Source organism: Neodiprion lecontei, chromosome 5 (genome assembly GCF_021901455.1).
Source record: "Neodiprion lecontei isolate iyNeoLeco1 chromosome 5, iyNeoLeco1.1, whole genome shotgun sequence".
NCBI lineage: Eukaryota > Metazoa > Arthropoda > Insecta > Hymenoptera > Diprionidae > Neodiprion > Neodiprion lecontei.
Window position 1 is genome coordinate 5,409,856 of NC_060264.1, and position 14,033 is coordinate 5,423,888.

The 14,033-nt window shown below is 42.3% G+C and overlaps 3 protein-coding genes and 1 long non-coding RNA gene across 6 annotated transcripts; 1 reads left to right on the forward strand and 3 right to left on the reverse strand.

The window, feature by feature from the left end:
* LOC107217326 (probable cytochrome P450 6a13) lies at nucleotides 1–3,628 on the reverse strand. Its single transcript, XM_046740172.1, has 4 exons — nucleotides 2,060–3,628; nucleotides 1,758–1,979; nucleotides 1,284–1,535; nucleotides 1–1,183 (listed from the first exon to the last, which is right to left on the reverse strand). Exons 1-4 carry the CDS (start codon nucleotides 2,931–2,933, stop codon nucleotides 1,005–1,007), a joined length of 1,527 nt encoding a protein of 508 aa, XP_046596128.1. The 5' UTR covers nucleotides 2,934–3,628; the 3' UTR covers nucleotides 1–1,004.
* Nucleotides 3,629–4,156: 528 nt separating this feature from the next.
* LOC124294540 lies at nucleotides 4,157–5,679 on the forward strand. 2 transcript variants are annotated; one of them, XR_006904421.1, is made up of 2 exons: nucleotides 4,157–4,433; nucleotides 4,512–5,679. It is a non-coding gene; the product is annotated as an uncharacterized LOC124294540 (long non-coding RNA). The 2 variants fall into 2 exon arrangements; XR_006904422.1 differs by having other exon boundaries at nucleotides 4,521–5,679.
* Nucleotides 5,680–8,024: 2,345 nt separating this feature from the next.
* On the reverse strand, nucleotides 8,025–10,440 carry LOC107217347 (probable cytochrome P450 6a13). Of its 2 annotated transcripts, XM_015654848.2 has the most exons (5): nucleotides 9,249–10,438; nucleotides 8,964–9,185; nucleotides 8,609–8,860; nucleotides 8,310–8,502; nucleotides 8,025–8,213 (listed from the first exon to the last, which is right to left on the reverse strand). In XM_015654848.2, the coding sequence occupies exons 1-4, from the start codon at nucleotides 10,120–10,122 to the stop codon at nucleotides 8,336–8,338; spliced, it is 1,515 nt and encodes a 504-aa protein (XP_015510334.2). In that variant the 5' UTR covers nucleotides 10,123–10,438; the 3' UTR covers nucleotides 8,025–8,213; nucleotides 8,310–8,335. The 2 variants fall into 2 exon arrangements, with proteins under 2 accessions (XP_015510334.2, XP_046596129.1); XM_046740173.1 differs by having other exon boundaries at nucleotides 8,025–8,502; nucleotides 9,249–10,440.
* Nucleotides 10,441–11,084: 644 nt separating this feature from the next.
* LOC107217325 (probable cytochrome P450 6a13) lies at nucleotides 11,085–13,599 on the reverse strand. The gene is made up of 4 exons (XM_015654822.2): nucleotides 12,060–13,599; nucleotides 11,773–11,994; nucleotides 11,447–11,698; nucleotides 11,085–11,341 (listed from the first exon to the last, which is right to left on the reverse strand). The coding sequence occupies exons 1-4, from the start codon at nucleotides 12,928–12,930 to the stop codon at nucleotides 11,145–11,147; spliced, it is 1,542 nt and encodes a 513-aa protein (XP_015510308.2). The 5' UTR covers nucleotides 12,931–13,599; the 3' UTR covers nucleotides 11,085–11,144.
* Nucleotides 13,600–14,033: the final 434 nt, after the last annotated feature.

Genomic DNA, 14,033 nt, shown 5'->3' on the forward strand with positions numbered 1-14,033 from the left:
TTCCTGTTTAAAATCATTTTTTTTCTTCAGCACAATTATTAATCATCCACTCTCTGTACAAAATTAATAATTGTTGGATTCGCCACATAGCAATTAACTCTGTTTTAGACTGGTTCTAGCTAGAATGTTGAGCTTCTTGTTACTCTTCCGTTATTTATCCCCGATCCTAAAACTGAGCTTCTCCTTGCGCTCAACGCTTGCGTCAGATTCATATCCGACGTCCAGAGGTCGGAGCATATGACACCATTCTCTAAGTCTCTTGGCTAGTCCCTGTCAATTTTCACCGACAATATACCCTTGGCGTTGCAAAGTTCATTTCACACTGCGACACCAATCTTCCCTCTATCCGTTGAAAAACATCATTTACGAGTCTGAAGTTGCGCAAGGTGGAATGAAAACCGACTCCAGTGTCATTTAAAGCTCTCTGTTCACCGAGACTGATGCTTTTCATGTTTCTTCCCTCGAGTTCTTGTGTTATTTTCGGAATTCGTTGACATCTGCTTAAGCAATTTACTACGCTAAATTAGTCACCAGCTCTAGGCCAGCTCGACGTTGGTATTCGTAAACATAATTAATGCGATGTGTTTCCAGATGAGCGTTATGTGTAGAAAAAGCTGATTGCGTTATATACGCTTTGTCAAATTTTGCTTGCGAAAAAGTCATGATACTTTTGCTTATTGCTATAGAGGTGACAAGCGATTCGACTGAAACCCGAAACAAGGTTTTGAATTATTTCATTCTCGTCCATACAAGCTAGAGTGTTTGATATTCTGAAGGATTATTCGATTATTGGTTATAAATGCATCTGCGTATACACGGCAGAAATTGAAAAATCTATGTCGAGAAAGAATCGGGAGGTTATTTTTTAGTCAGATTTGTGTCAAAACACTTCGTAGCATTAGTTTGTGTGTGATGTCAAAAATTGTGCAAAAATTTGCACTTCCCGTAGTGTATTGGCTGTGAATTCTCGATCGGTTTCATTCAGCCAACAAAGAGCAGTCTCATCATTTGTTATCGGCACCAATGCGAGACACTTTAATCCAAACTCCAATATCCGAGTGAAGAAAAAGTTCACCTTTTTTATATTGAATTGGATTTTGTGACTTCTCGCATAGTGAAAGCTTAAACTTGTCGATCGCACTGACGATACCAATTTTCGTCTGTTGCTCCGCGAACCGAGAAGCTACGAAAAATTGTGTTAATCAATCGGTTCAACTCGAAGAACAACGTTCTTCATTTCCAGGTATTTCTCCTTGTATTTAATGACGGTGAAGTTTTATTACCTATACAATTCCTGGGCCCACCACCGAAGGGTATAAAAGTAAGAGGGCGTCGATGAGCCTTTGCCTCGTCAGTGAACCTCTTTGGATCGAATATTTCCGGATTCGGAAAGAATTGCGGATCGTGGTGGAAGGCGTAGATGGGAATAATGCATCTTGATCCTGACGGTAGTACCACATTCGTACCAGGAAGTTGGTAAGGCTTTACCGAGACTCGGCTGACTTGCGGAACTACTGGATATTTTCTCAGAGTTTCTGCAAGAAAGGAAAGTGATGAAATTATCATTCCAGACATCACTGTGGCTCGATAGTCTCTCAGATATGTCACACGGTGTACAATTGCAAAGCGAATAGGGTGGATAGACCAATGATTGGACAATCATGATAACATTACTATGTATTCTTTGGTACGTTCAATTATTGGTGGGTAATCGTTTACTGGTGTAGTCACCCTATTTAGAATGAAATTATACATACCTTGGAATATCATGTCCAAGTACTTCATACCCTGCAAACCATCCCAGGTGATTTCACCCTTGTTAGCGGCTTTCATTTCATGCAATTCCTTTCGCAGACGGTCTTGCATATCCTGGTTAACAGCCAGCTCGTGAAGGGCGTACCCAATCGTTGTAGAGCTCGTCTCGAAACCGGCCCCAAAGAAAACAAACGCTTGGGCAGTCAGGAGTTTATCGTCGAATACTGAAAACAATTGTCAAGGATAACACGACGTCATTGAGATTCATCAGCATTGGTGTGTCGCAAAAATAAGCTTAACGTACCTGTTTCACCCTCGCCGAGTGACTGATCCACGTTTTTGAGATTCCTCAAAAGATCTATGAAGTCGTGCTTCTGCACGTTGTTCTTTTCCCGATACTCGAAGGTCTCCCTGGTGTATCTTAGGAAGAACTCTTCGACGTCTGGCCGTGTCAGAGATAGCTTCAGTTTCTTGAACAACCACGGAGAACACAGAACCACAACAATGGCGAATCGCTGTCCCATTGTTACATCGAGCATTTTTTTCCCCATGTTACGAAAGGCGGCATCTTCGTCACTAAGTGAATTCATCTGAATCCCAAAGGCACAGGAGCCGATTACGTCCGTGGCGAATTTGGCGCTGACTTCCCTGGCCTCGATCGCCTCATTTTTTGAAACCAAAGACTCCAGATATTTCTCCAAGTCTTTCCCGCACTCCAAGAGCAGGTGATGCATGTGCTTGAGTTTCGCGGATGTGAACGTTGGCGTCAGTTTCGTTCTCACGTCCTTCCACATCTTTCCATCCAGGGCGGCCACGTGCTGCGAAAGCGGATCGGACTCCGGATTCTTAGGTACTCCACGGTCGGTCCACGCGTCGAAATTCTTTATCATTATATCGCACAGCACCTCAGGATTGGCGAGAAACAGTGCTGGCGAGAAAAAGTTCCACACACCGGTAAACCCTTTTCCACTGGATTTATCGTATACCTCTATCAGCATTTCAGACATGGGTCTCTTCTTCGTAAAGGAATCCCCAAAGTTTCCCAGAAACGAATCCGGCTTCACGTACGGCACGCCTAGTCGCTCCCAGTAAGTAAATTGGCGACGAATATACAAGTATAAGACAGTCAGCACACCCACCAATACCAAGCACGTGTTAACTACAATTTGGGTGAACATTGTTTGACGGTGATAAATTCGGTTCTTCAACTTAATTGGTTGCTGCTCTTTGGATGAAGTCTGGAGATACTAATGCTAGCGTTCACCGTGCGGACCGAAATCAAACTGTTTTCCCATTGAGAAGAGTATGGCAATATATCAAAGCTCGAGAAGAGTTGCGATTAGTATTATCGGTCACGTGATCTTTGATAGCCACGCGGTTATCTCACTTTGTTTTTCTACAACGCATATTGAATTCATACTTTTTCAAGAGTGGACTCCACATGTACAGATCTGGAACGTCTTAATATTTTCTCTGCAGTTTCATCGTGAGAGTCAGTATATCGTTGTACTTATATAAATATGCGCAATTTGACGTTATCACCGAAAGAAATAAACTCCTGTAACTTGAGTGAATGTAACTATATGCGATAAGAATGGAAACGAAATAACATCACGCGGTAAAAGTGTAACGATCGCACAAATTCTGATCGAGAAAACTACCGATTTCATACTTGATTGATGCTAAATTTTCACTTGTATCCGTTTTATTTATTAATTTTTTTCGCATCTGCGGACGGCACAATCGAATTATACTGGAAGTTATCAAAATATTCTTCATAAAATTTATTGAATACACTTTTATCATCGTACTGCTGTTCAGCGATTGACCAGAATCGTATAAATTACCCTTGCTATGTAGGCACTTGATCAAATAATCCCGCATCGATTTGCTTAATATACATATAGTCGAAAACCGCAAGCGAGAGCGGAACAGAATTTAAACGGATGCTGAGAACCACAACGGGGGTTCCTACAATTAGAGGAAAAATCGGAACGCTTCCGCGGTACGCAGAAGCGTTCCGATTTTTCTAAACAGTACATGACTAACAAGTTTGGAATAATCGGTAAGCCCTCCAAATCCCGTACGTGTGGTGAAGAAATCGATGAAAGCCGTCGGCTCATACGCAATTGAATAAAATTGTTTCATTCGGAAACTTGTCACCTGACCATAGAAGGTTTTATTGAACGTAAAATATGTAACGTTACGAATTATGCACGAACTGTAGGCACGTGATAACTTTAGTATCGTTATTAAGATAACACGAATGTTTGATGTATTTTTTTCTCCGACGTATAACCTATAATTATTGAAATAATCTACTTTACGAAAATGATAATTACTGCTATCGTTATCCAAGTAATATGTTGTATTTGATGTGTGTTTCCCCTTTTGAAAATAATGTTTGCGTTATCCGTACGTCAATGGAAGAGAAAATATGAACCATTGTCTAAATTCTTGCGAGTGCCAGGTAGACGCGAAAATTTATGTACCTCTACAATCGCGTACTTTCAGGATAATTGGAATGTGTAAAGCATAACTCGAAACGTTTAAAAAATGTAAGTTGAGTTTTTCTAACTGTGGACCACCACCGTCAGCAGCATCTTATAATCAGAAAAACATAAGGTGGAAGAAATATCAGTGCCCAAAAAGAATAGTGCAACGAATCACATTTTTTGGTAAGGGATAATGGTAATTAAACACCGTGTAGCAGTCTCAGCTAGATTTTTTTATGGAATGTAATTTAATACGCCTAGTATTGGAAGGACTTTTACTGACCGAGAGCCAGAAAACATCCTCAGGAAAAAGAAATGTAAATTCCGGTTCAAACTGGGGAGGATTTTTGTACCGTCTGGGTTAAACAGGTGCCCAGAAAGCGGGTCAACTTTCAAGTTGACAACAAACCGCGGCTTGACCACATTTCAAATTCCTTCGCCATGATATCGTGGATCAGCTTCGGGTCCGTAACGAACAGATACGGCAAGTTTAACAGTTTACCAAATCTCGTCTTTTTGAACTAGTTGTAGATGTCCAGGGCAACCTTAGCCTTAACGAAATCTCCAAAGCTTCCAAGTAGCCACTGCGATTCCCTGTAGAAAGGATGCCTCTTGGCACAGAACAAAAACTGATTACGGATATAGCAGTAACCAAATGTTAAAGCATCGAGCGACGCTATCCATAGATAACGCCCAGTCAAAAACCACGTATTTACAGCCACAAAAATGCCTTAAACTAAATCACTGGTGATAAACCACTTTGGAGGCTTTCCTTCAACTTCAGAACGACACAAATTCTGTAATGAATCGAAGTCAAATCGAGCCTTTCACAAATCGAATCACTTGCGCCGTCACTCTTGTAATTCCAAGGTCAACGAGCGAACCAATTATAACCAATTAGGGCCAATTGGAGCCTCGGGCGACCATTGAAAATGGCAAGGTGACAATTTTATATAAAGCTTTAGGCATACTGAAGCCGCAAGTATGTTTCTGATCAGGTTCTTTCGACTAATGCGACACGTGTAATTAAACCTTATAACAGTATGAGAGAAACAAAGAGGAGAAGTGAAGGCAACACTAATTGCAGGGTATTCTACACTTCGGTTTGGAACTGAATGGGTGATGTATTATTCATCGGTCAAGTGGAACGTGAATCTATAGGTAATTGCTCAAGATAGAAGATGTTAAGTGGGTACATAAAAATGATCACTATTAACGTAACGATGTAATGTGGGAATGGCACGATTGTAAAATAGAATGACACAAACGGTGTTCATTTCCATTTCATTCGACAATATTTACAACCTCAAGTGCGCCACTTACTAATCGCTGGAATCGGTACTCCAGCACGGGAAGATATTGTGACCAGTACTAGATTTTGATTTCTTGAGGACAAGCTACCAAGGATCCTGCGACCTCTCGCAAAGTTCACAGGTTGGAAAAACTTGAACCTGCAAAAACATGAAGCGTAATTGCTTGCTTCCACATTTAATTGGGGGAAGAACATTCTCATGGGATCGAAGTTTTTACAACATCGTCAGAAAAGTTGGACGGTACATTTGCGTCAGATTTGCTTCCATCGACTTCTATTACTTGCCGTTGAAATTTACCATACTTGCTGACAGTGGATCAACTTTCGATGGTGATGGTACAGGTTAAAAATGATATCTTGTCTTTCATCAAATCCTCGATGTTTCCCAAGAGTCAGTGTGGTTCCATAAACTAACGGCCTTGCCTATTAATCAAGAGCAAAATGTACCACGTAACTCCATCGATTTTCATTCGCTTTAAGTTGCGGTAGGCTGGGAGATATCTTCCAAACATACCCACGTAACGTTCCAGTTTGTGCGCATCTTTGAAGCAATCTATAAATATGACATATTGATTTTTGGATTGATTTAACCATTTTGTAATGTAATACTGAGTGAAAAAGAGTAAAAAGTACAATTTGAATGTTAAAATTACAATAATTAGTGTCACAAATAAAACAAATATAAACTGGACCTGCTGGGACATTATATTTAGTTAAAATTTCAAACAGTGCAGAATGTCACCTTTTCAGCGGGACTTGATCCATCTAAAGTAGAAAATGTCCACGCTGGAATAAAACTTCGTTAATTCATGCACAGCCCAAAGGCTCGCGTTTGAGATCACAGGGTTTAATTCCGCGCATAATACGTCGACGCATGGCGCTGAGCCCGATTGTTTGGCCATATGTCGGTCGGGGTGGAGACTCCCTCGGGTTAATTCCGGTTTCTTCTATTTCCGGTTTTTTCAAATGACCGAGGGTGACTGCACGAGTGACTCCTGGTAACCGGTAAAGGTTTCGATGCAACCAGGAGTTTTATCACGAACCCTCTTACTTGCTGTCGTTTTTTTTTCTCCTCTCTATACCGCTTTTCTTTCATACACACCGGAGGAGAATAATGGGCGTCCATCGCTGCCAAGCATCAACCTCGAAGGGTTCGACCCTCCGTACGCAGACATCAATTTTATTTTTCTACACCCTGCCTCCGGGTAGATGTGGAAACGGGGATGTGAGTGACGGTGTTAAATCACAATGACGACAATACTCTGGATGACAATAAGCTCCGGTGATATTAAATACGTACAAATCAATGCAGCATAAACCGAGGGGAGTGAGCCGCTCTAGATTTATAAACGCCCCTCAATCAGCGAAGGTGCTAGAAAAAATGTGGAAGCGAAGCGTTCCACGTACCTACGATGATTTTCCATCTGTGCTTGTCAGCCGGTTTAATTCGCAAATTATTCCGTAATCCTCGGGCAGTTGGATTTTCAATCGCATTAAATTTTTTCTAGAAGAGTAAACAAAGCTCTAGTGATTCGATGCACACGCAGAACTTTTGATGAGTTTATATGCTCGACGGAGATTCAGTTATCTCTGTATTTATGTGAACATATAGTTTATCTCATTAATTGGACGAAGATAGAAATATTCAGAAATTCAGAGACTTATTGTTGGTCAATTTAGAGATGAAGAAATTTCTAATAATCGTTTCGATGTTGTCATTTAACGAAGGAATATTCGACGAGATCTGATTACACTGGTCGCGAAACAAATTTTTGTTTGTTCTGCTTGGGGTGAATTGATGTTATTTTTTTTCATGAATCAAAACAATGAAAAAATATCTACACATCCGCCAATATTTGCTTTTGTAGTTTTGGGCAAAATAAGAACGATTTTCTAGTTTTTACAGCACAAGTTTATACCGATTTTGTGCCTGGGATTGATGCCTGTGATTATTGTAAATTAAGTTATATCCAACATATAAAAATTACTATTTGTCGAAACAGTTTGATTTTGTAGCCAGGAAAGTGCTGTTTCAAAATTTAAAAAATGTGTGGTTTTTAATCATTCAGCAAATGTAAAACCTCAGCAAGTACTTCTATATATTCTTTCGATTAACTTCAATTGCATATTGCAGTTCAAAATTTGAGAAAATCTATGATTTTAACTATTCAGCTGATAAAAGTCAAAGATTTTCTTAATTTATGGAATAGCATTCTCCTCACTGCAATTGTATACTTTTTCGACAAATATTAATTTTCCTCTGTTTAGTAACACCAAAGCTCTCATAATCACATACACAAATCTCAAGTGCAAAATCTGTATAGACTAGATTCATGGAAGTAGGTTGTTACGCATCTTGTAATTGTTTGCCATCAGTTTATCACGTAAAATCTTATTGGAAATTAGGAGAGAATGTTCAAGATTGCCGGAGTATCATACGGGAAAAAGAATAACATGGTCAGTGCATACAGTAACTGTTTTTTAATTTTTGGTTAACATGTATAGACGACTGGAGTAATTTTCCCGATGACAGAATGAAAACAACAACTTCGTGGTCAATTGCACTGAGATAATATTGATAGATGAATGATTGCAGTTTTTTCGTCAGTAGTAAAAACGACTTCGCGACCTATTCCAAGTAGTAATTGCATCTGCAAACGACAAGAACAAACACAAATAAGATCGACTTTATTATTAATTACCATCAAGTCATAAATTTTAAATTCACTTCAGAAAAAAAAACCAACTCGTTGCATTGTACATCCGATGTATATTATGAGTTTTTAGATATTCGAATCCAAATTCCGCCCTTCGCAACCAGGAACCTAGCCTTGGGATCAAGCTGCAGTGGGTTCTGGGACTTTTCGCACAGTGTAATCTTGAAGTTCTCGACCAGCTTGACGAGTCCCAGCTTCGTTTGCTGTTCGGCGAACCGCAGGCCTGTAGGCGAGGTGCAAAATATTCCTTGTTATAATTTTGACACAGTCAAAAACCAAATGAACATCATCAGGAAGTCCAGACTTTCAGGATCAGCTAAACTCGTCACCTATACAAACTCTGGGTCCACTTCCAAACGGAAGGTAGGCTAGAGCTGGCCTCTGGCTTTTGGCTTCATCGGTGAACCTCTCGGGGATGAACTTATCGGGTTCGGGATAATACTCGGGATCGTGGTGGAGGGCATAGATGGGCGCAATGCACCCCGTTCTTTCGGGCAGTTCTATGTCCGTTCCGGGTATGCGGTAGGGCTTTACAGCACACCGCGAAGTAACAGGGATGGGAGGATATTTCCTCAGGGTCTCTGAAAAAAGAATCCACGTTCGATTCGGTTCTTTCCACGACGAAGGAGACAAGGAGACGCACTCGTCGCGTCCGTATTGGAAAACGATGTAGCCAATCCTCACCTGCAACAACCATGTCAAGGTACTTCATGCTGTTCAAACCGTCCCACGTGACTTCCCCGTCACTGGCAGCCTTCGTTTCGTTTATCTCGTCCCGGAGTCGATCCTGGATATCCTGATTCACGGCCAGCTCGTGGAGGCAGAAGCTGATGGCCGTTGAACTGGTTTCAAACCCGGCCGCGAAGAAGACGAAGGCTTGAGCGGCCAGAAATCGGTAATCTATCTCTGAAACCGAAGGTTAAAGCGGTCAGAGTCTCGCGGAACTTGACCGCCTTGACCCGAACTCACCCACATCATCCTTGCCCAATGGTTCGTCAGAATTCTTCATTTTCCTAAGAAGGTCCATGAAATCGTGCCTCTGCAAGTTGTTCCGCTCTCGGTATTCGAGATTCTCCTTCGTTATCTTGAGGAAAAAATCGGTGAGCTCTTGCTCGTGTGTCGAGAGATTAAGGAACTTGAACAACCCGGGAAAATGGCGCTGCAGCGCCCTGACTATTTTTCCCTTGGTCGATGGTTCAAAGATCTTTCTTCCCATCCGACGAAATACCGCATCCTCGTCGTTTAGAGAGTTCATCTGAATCCCGAAGGCACACGATCCAATAACGTCCGTGGTGAACTTGGCGCTCATCTCTCTGGCCTCGAGGGGTTTTCCGTCGGTTGCAGCAGCGTTGAGATACTTTTCGAAGTCCTTACCGCATTCGAGCAGCAGGTAATGCATCTGCTTGAGTTTTCCCGATGTGAACGTGGGTGTCAGTTTCGCCCGTACCGACTTCCACGTGTCTCCGTTTAGGTGGATCAGGTTCGCTGACAGCGGATCGACGTCCACGTTCGCGGCCGTTCCTCGAGTTGACCAGCTCGCAAAATCCTTGACGAGAATGTCACGCAGCAGCTCCGGATCGATGACGAAGAGAGTCGGCGAATGGAACTCCCATATTCCCACGAATCTCGAGCCCTTGAACTCCTTGTAAAGGTCCAGGCTGACCTCGGCTAAGGATCGCTTACCCCGTACGAACTCTGCGAGATTGCCAAAGATCCAGTCTGCCTCTTTGTACGGTGCGTTCCGATCGGACCAGAACGAGAACTGTCGTCTTAGGTAGAAGTACAGAGCGATAGGTATGCCCAACAACAACATCCACAAACTCACTACACTGATAGCCCACATTTCGGAGCAGCAATACGTTAGACGGTCCCAACTCCCTGCCCGCTGGTTCTTTACTGACAAATGACTGGAACTATTGTCGGGGCAACATCGACTACTCTCAAGAGACTCCGGAGGGGAGCATGCACGTGTGGGAGAATATGCAGCACTTGTGAACGATACGCACAACTGCAACTCACCACCTAACCGCACTCTTCGCCTAATCTTCGTATTGAGTCAATACATACATCTATGCAATGTGGTTTCCGATGTTGTTTATTACTTGTCGCCGTCTGGTGTCCCCGACGCCATATCTCAAAGTGCATGACTCGGTAAAATATTATCTCCTTGAATTGTGATACGAATGAGAATTTCACGATAAAAAGAAATGACTTATGGTGCCGACATGAATTATCTTTATAATGACTTCTCAGATTCCCTGTTCATATTATAGATAGCTAGATATAAAATACTGTAAATCATTTTGTTTATCTTTGTAAATGGTGATTCTTGTTGAATTTTTTTTTTTTTTGTAAAAATGTATCATCTTTGTCCGGATTCTCCAACTCGTTTCATTAGGTGTGATTAAAATTTTCGGTACATTACCTCTTACACATTTGCATTCTGACCGAAGGTTATATTCCTATCAATGCAATGTATTTTTTTATCAGTTACACGTTCTACCTTCATAACTCGTATCACGCGATCATTTATTGATTTTTTTCTCGAGGTCTGAGACACACCATATCAGGGATTTATTCTTCTGAATAAATTGTCCACAGGTTTGACTGAACGTTATTGGAATTTCCGTAATTCGAAAAAAAAATTGAGCTGAATTATTCGTAGCAAAATTCGGAAAACGTGATATTAAAGAAATGAAGGAGCGATCACAAATGGCAAAAGCGAGTAAGATCAAAAATTTTCCGTACGCTTTATCGTAAAAAAATAAAGTAAATTGAAAAAAAATTAAAATATCACATTCTAAGTAAAATTTATTAACCAGAAATTTATTATTCCTTCGAAAATAGACTTGACGTGATCAACTTTCACTTGTCAGACCTGACATTCGAATTAGAAACGATACTGCGGGACAGGCGAAGCCAAATGCCGCCGATAGGCTGAAGAAATCCAGCCTTATGATTAAGTTGTAACGGATGTTTTGATTTCTCGCACAAAGAAATCTCGAAATTATCTATCAGTTGAAAAATTGACAGCTTCACCTGCTGCTCGGCGAACCGAAGACCTGACAAGAAGTAATCACCTTATCGATAACTTTTATTGCTAGTTTGCCTGTCAATTAAATTGACAATGAGATTGAAAATGTTAAATGAATTGAAGCAATGATTACCAATGCATATTCTGGGCCCCCCTCCAAAGGGCAAATAGGTGAAAGGCGATCGCTGGCTCTTCCGCTTTTCGGCGAATCTTTCAGGGTCGAATTTCTGCGGATCGGGATAGTACTCTGGGTCGTGATGGAGAGCATAGATGGGCACGACGCATCCCGTTCCCTCGGGCAGTACGACGTCGGTGTCGGGTATGCGGTAGGGTTTAACGGAGGTCCTGACGAGGATCGGAAGCGGTGGATACTTCCTCAGGGTCTCTAAGACCGCAGAAAAGGGGGTCAAGTTAAGCCGCGAATACCGCAGAGTACGAAAATTGGGGCTTCGCTCGTACCCTGAAATACCATGTCCAGATACTTCATGTCCCTCAATCCATCCCAGGTGATATCTCCGTCCATTTTCGCCTTGGTACGTCGCACCTCGTCGCGCAGACGATCCTGGAGATTTTTATTCGCGGCCAATTCGTGAAGACAAAAACTTAGAGTCGAAGAACTGGTCTCGAAGCCGGCACCGAAGAAGATGAAGGCCTGAGCTGCGAGAAGCTCGTCGTTGAACTCTGAAAGTACGGATAACGAAGTGCAGCCAGAAGTTAAGACGTCTCGCTCTTTGATTCCGACTCACCGATATCGTCTTCGTCGATCGGTTCCTCGGTGTTTTTGAGGTCCCTCAGAAGGTCCATGAAATCGTTTCGCCGTTCGTTTTTCTCCTCACGGTACTTGAAGTTGGCCTTTGTCAGGGATATGAAGAACTCCGTGACTTCGCGGGTCCTCGTCGAAAGTTTAAGTAGCCTGAAGAGCCAGGGAAAGTGGAGCTGCACGGTTTTGCAGATGGTCTTGATTCGGGACGAGGGGAATATCTTTTTCCCTATCTCGCGGAATATCGAGTTCTCGTCCCTCAGCGAGTTCATCTGTATTCCGAATATGCAGGAACCTATAACGTCCGTCGAGTACTTGGCGCTCAATTCTCTGACCTCGACCATCTGGTCCGCCGTTGTGACGCGGTTCAAGTGATCCATGAACTCCCTGCTGCACTCGAGTAGCAGATTTTGCATCAGCTTGAGCTTTCCCGAGGTGAACGTTGGCGTCAGCTTGCTTCGAACCACCTTCCACTTCTTTCCATCGAGGTTGACCAAGTTCGCCGCCAACGGGTCGACGTCCAGGTTCACGGTCACGCCGCGACTCGACCATGTCGCGAAATCCCTCACCAGTATGTCCTGGATCAAGTCAGGCGACAGGACGACCAATTCGGGAGAATAGAACTCCCAGATTCCGGCGAATCTCTGGCCCTTCGACTCCTTGTACAAGTCCAGAAGCAGCTCGGGAAGGGCCAACTTACCGGCTTGGAAGTCTCCCAGACTGCCGAAGAACCAGTGCGGTTTCCGGCAGTGAACGCCTCGCCTTGACCAGAATGAAAACTGGCTTTTGACGTAGAAGAAGACCGCGGTTATCAGCCCCGTAAATAAGAACAAAGTCCACGTGTAGAAGCTCCACATTATCGTTTATCAATTAGTTTTCAACGCGAGGTGTTGCGATGTACAAATTGCACGACTTGCGCTATCGAACTAGATAGACTAAAATTGTCGCAGCCACTCGCTGTAGGTGCTATTTGAATCAGACTTTTTTATCATCAGAGAATTTTTATCACATCAAAGATTTAGAAAACAGTTCTAATCTTAGTAAGAAATGATGCAATGATAGTGATTTATTTACAGAGATAGCGAACTTTGTTATATAATTTTGTAAACCGTACTCCTGAACCGAATTCTTCGCTTTCGTTTCGTCGTGGCGGATCCGCATATTCTTGCCAATTTCCATATTCTCCCGTCTGGACCTTGAAAATATGAGCCTGCGAGTCTCACGAGATGCAAAATTATGCCCCGGGTGAGGATCGAACTCACGACCTTAAGACTTACGCGCTGCCTACTGCGCTACCGAGGCTTGTGCCGAAAATAAATTCACTCACCCAAAGGAACCTCTGTGTCTTTGGCATGCGATCAGTGTTTCATTACGTTGCCGTAATCTTTGCTGAAGAATCCCCGAAGAATTCGTAGCCACGAACGAGGACTAACTCTCGGGATCAACTCTCCCGTGAAATTAAAACGCACCTTGTTATCGAATCGAGAAAGTATATCCGACACCGACTTGTAGTAGGATTCGAATACGTTACACTGAGAGAAATTTTTACTTCCCGTTATCGCTCAGTCCTTAACAATTTTCATTTTTTACCACAACCGAAAAATATAGTTCAAGGTAGAAACTGAAAATTAGTTTTCTAGCTGTTACCGGAAAGTCTGATATCCGTTACTATTCTTTCTCATTACGATCACTGTTCCTAGATTTTCTTGCAACTGTTGCGAAAATTTAATGCTTGTGCAACGATAAATTGACGTTAAAGCCTTGTTTAACTAAAAAAGTAGAGTAAAGCTCATACACTGATTTTCCGTTGCAATTACCAAAAAAGGATCGACGATAGCGCAAAATGGTTTCGCGTACCTCGTTTTTCGTGGTTCCAACGATATTCGAACAGATTTTTTAACGATACCTGTTTTACTGAATTCTTCTAGTTACTGTAACAAATGAAATTTTTCTCAGTGTA